The sequence below is a fragment of the Tribolium madens genome, unplaced genomic scaffold (genome assembly GCF_015345945.1).
Source record: "Tribolium madens isolate multiple individuals breed KSU strain unplaced genomic scaffold, Tmad_KSU_1.1 Scaffold_7;HRSCAF=85;Tcas5.2_LG10, whole genome shotgun sequence".
In the NCBI taxonomy this organism is placed as follows: domain Eukaryota; kingdom Metazoa; phylum Arthropoda; class Insecta; order Coleoptera; family Tenebrionidae; genus Tribolium; species Tribolium madens.
The window spans coordinates 451,855-454,829 of NW_025401050.1; the positions used below are offsets into that span (position 1 = coordinate 451,855).

Sequence of the window (2,975 nt, forward strand, 5' to 3'; positions counted from 1 at the left end):
TTAAAAATTTAATATGTACAAAGTGTATAAAGTAGATAATAAATAGTAATTCTTTCTGAAAAAATGGTTTTATAGTGGGTGGCCATTAAAAAAATATTTTTTTTTGTAAAACTCAAAAGCAAAAGAAAATTTCGAAAAATTTTCTCTTTGATAATACATTACCTTTTTATAGTACATACTTTATCATTCATCAATTTCTTTTTTTTAATGAATAGATTAAGCAAAAAACGTTTGGTTTCATAGTTTCTATTCACCTGGTGGGAATGTATGGAAATTAAAAAAAACAAACTACACTACATCAAAAAATTTCAAAATTAACAGAGCTATGGGGGATACATTAGCTGTAAAAATACCTAAAAACATTAGTCTCTCCATCAATATTAGTCAATACGCGGTGGATTTACTAAAGCAACTCAAAAAGTTACTTTTTTCTCTTTTCTTTAAATCAATGTTTAAGGTGAATTTTTTTTTTTTAAATCATGATACTACTGATCATTGGTTCTGAAATATTGATGATCAAAGAGTCAAAGACAAAAGGATTCTTTTTCATTTTCAAGTCAGATATCTCACCGACAAATTGACGTTAAGAGAATATAAAAAAAGCATTCTTATTAAAAGTGAACGAACATACTCTCCGGCCTATTCCCCACGCCCGTGGACCAAAAACAAAAACAAAAAAAATAGATTTTTTTTTCGCGCTATTACGTAGGATTGCGTAAAACCTTAGTCCAGAAAATTTTTTTACCAAAAGATCTTAAAACTAGAAACTTAAAGCTTCACAATTTTTTTAAATCTAGATACGATCATTTTTCGATGAGTTAGAGTCTTCCAAAAATCACCAAAAAATTTAGGAAAATTGTTTGTTCCTTAACTTTTGGTATAGTGTATTTTATTTTCAAACAGTCGCAAATTGCACCTTTGTGTATTCCTCTATAGAAACGGTTGAAGTGGCTTTTTTATAACCGGAAAGTCAAAATCAAAAATAGCAAAAAGGCTGATGCAGAGTCCAAATTTCCGTTTGTGATCCGCTAGAAAATAAAATAGTATATGTCATTCAGAATAGAAGGTATTTTTGTACTTCGCCTACTTAGTTTCACTCGGCGTTCAATCTCTGGGTTTAGCACAAAAAGACTACCCATAATATAATATACTATTTTTGTAAAAAGTTATTAAAAAAAGTTGTTTAGAATCAACATCTAGGTTTCTAAACCAAATTTTAAAATCATCCACCATCTACGATTTTTCTTTTTTTTTGTATAAATTTGTAAGAAATCTTTTTTATTAATAAAAATAAAAAATTCTTCGATTTGTGAAAGAATAAACATAAAACAATGAATAATATCATAATTGGTGTTTATAATGCCAGTTTACATATTTTTATCTTTACAATTTTGATTATAACGTTGCCAAGTTATTAACAATTTTTGCAATTGTTGCAAATTTTGTTGAGTTTTACATGAAATTAGTTTTTGTTAAAATAAGATCGTCATCACTTAATTATCATTTTGGGCAATTTGTTTAATGTTTGTTTTGATAATAAAACATGAACTTTCGTGTACACATTATTATACACACCCAATAAATTTCATATTCACACCTAACTCATTATTCTGTTTTAACCCAATTACTATTTTAATTATCAATTTGCAACGATGGAGAAACCTGGAAACTCGTTTTGTAAAAATGTTCGAACATATTTTCGCGAATATTGCAATTCTACAAGCATTCACGGTTTTCGTTACTTTGGAGAAAAACGAACAATATTTGAAAGGTAAAACAAATCAATTTTTTTATTTAATAACTTTGGAATAATCTTAAGAGTTTGGTGGATTACTGTTTTTTTGATTTGTTTGACTGCTTGCATTTTTTCCATTTATGGAGTTTACAAAAAATGGGATGGAAGTCCGGTGATTGTAAATTTTGCGAATCAGGGAACTCCAATTTATCGAATCCCATTTCCTGCTGTGACAATTTGTCCAGAATCGAAATCAGTGCAGAATTTATTCAGTTATACGAAAATTATGCAAAAGAAGCTTCGACACCGAAATACGACCCAAGACGAGTAAGTAGGTAACTAGTTTAATTTTAAGTTAGAAAAATTGAAATCATTTTTAGAGACCTGAAATTTGAATATATGGCTCTTGTGTGCAAATACCACGAAAAAATTAATTACACAAATCCGAAAACTTTTCCTGATGAATTTCTCGACCTCTTAAATACAATCAAACCAAATTTAATCAAATGGAATTGCATGTATCTGGGAGAAAAATACGATTGTAATCAAATGTTTGTTAAAATTTTAACAGACGAAGGAATTTGTTACACATTTAATATGTTGGATAGGACTGACATATACAGGGATAAAGTGTATGTATAACTCGTGCCATAGCTAACGCCACTTCTGTTACTTTCCACAAGGTTTTTTTTCTGTATGAAGTAGTAACACTTTCTGACTTAAAATTTGTCAGTAGGGTCAGTTGTAACACATATTCTTTTTTTGTGTCAAAAAAGTCCCTTTGAAAAACAAAATTAACCTGTTTAGTTTTTTTTTGCAAATTCTTTCTGGTTAGTTTTTATTAGAACATCCTGTATCTCATGAATAGATCTAATTTAATTTTGGTAAAAAGTTTTGAAAATCTTAATAAAATAGCTTTCATATGATGTGCCACAATTAGGGTGGTGCCTTTTAAATTTTTAAAGTTGGGGTGTGTGGAGGTTAGGGGGTTACTGAGTGTGCAAAAAATATCCCCCTTGGAAACAAAATTGACCTGTTTCAGCGTTTTTGCAAAGTCTTTTTAGTTTCTGAGATATTCGGGGTGGGTCGTTTAAATTGTAACATCCTGTATACTCTACGTCGTTATAAACTAATTCATTTTTAAATGTAAAATTTGTTTTTCTGAATAGGACTTGGTTTAGGTAGATACAAGTAAGTACTAATTCTTTTATTAGAGTTTTTATTTGATAACATGTAAAAA

General features: G+C 28.8%; 1 protein-coding gene across 1 annotated transcript in view; it reads left to right on the forward strand.

Moving 5' to 3' along the window:
* Positions 1-1,683: 1,683 nt before the first annotated feature.
* The window catches only part of LOC123010137 (pickpocket protein 28-like), a 9,495-nt gene continuing 8,203 nt past the window's right edge, over positions 1,684-2,975 (forward strand). Inside the window, exons 1-3 of the mRNA XM_044406839.1 lie at positions 1,684-1,771; positions 1,822-2,062; positions 2,116-2,367. Coding sequence (XP_044262774.1) covers positions 1,684-1,771; positions 1,822-2,062; positions 2,116-2,367 — 581 coding nt within the window. The remainder of the gene's footprint in view (positions 1,772-1,821; positions 2,063-2,115; positions 2,368-2,975) is intronic.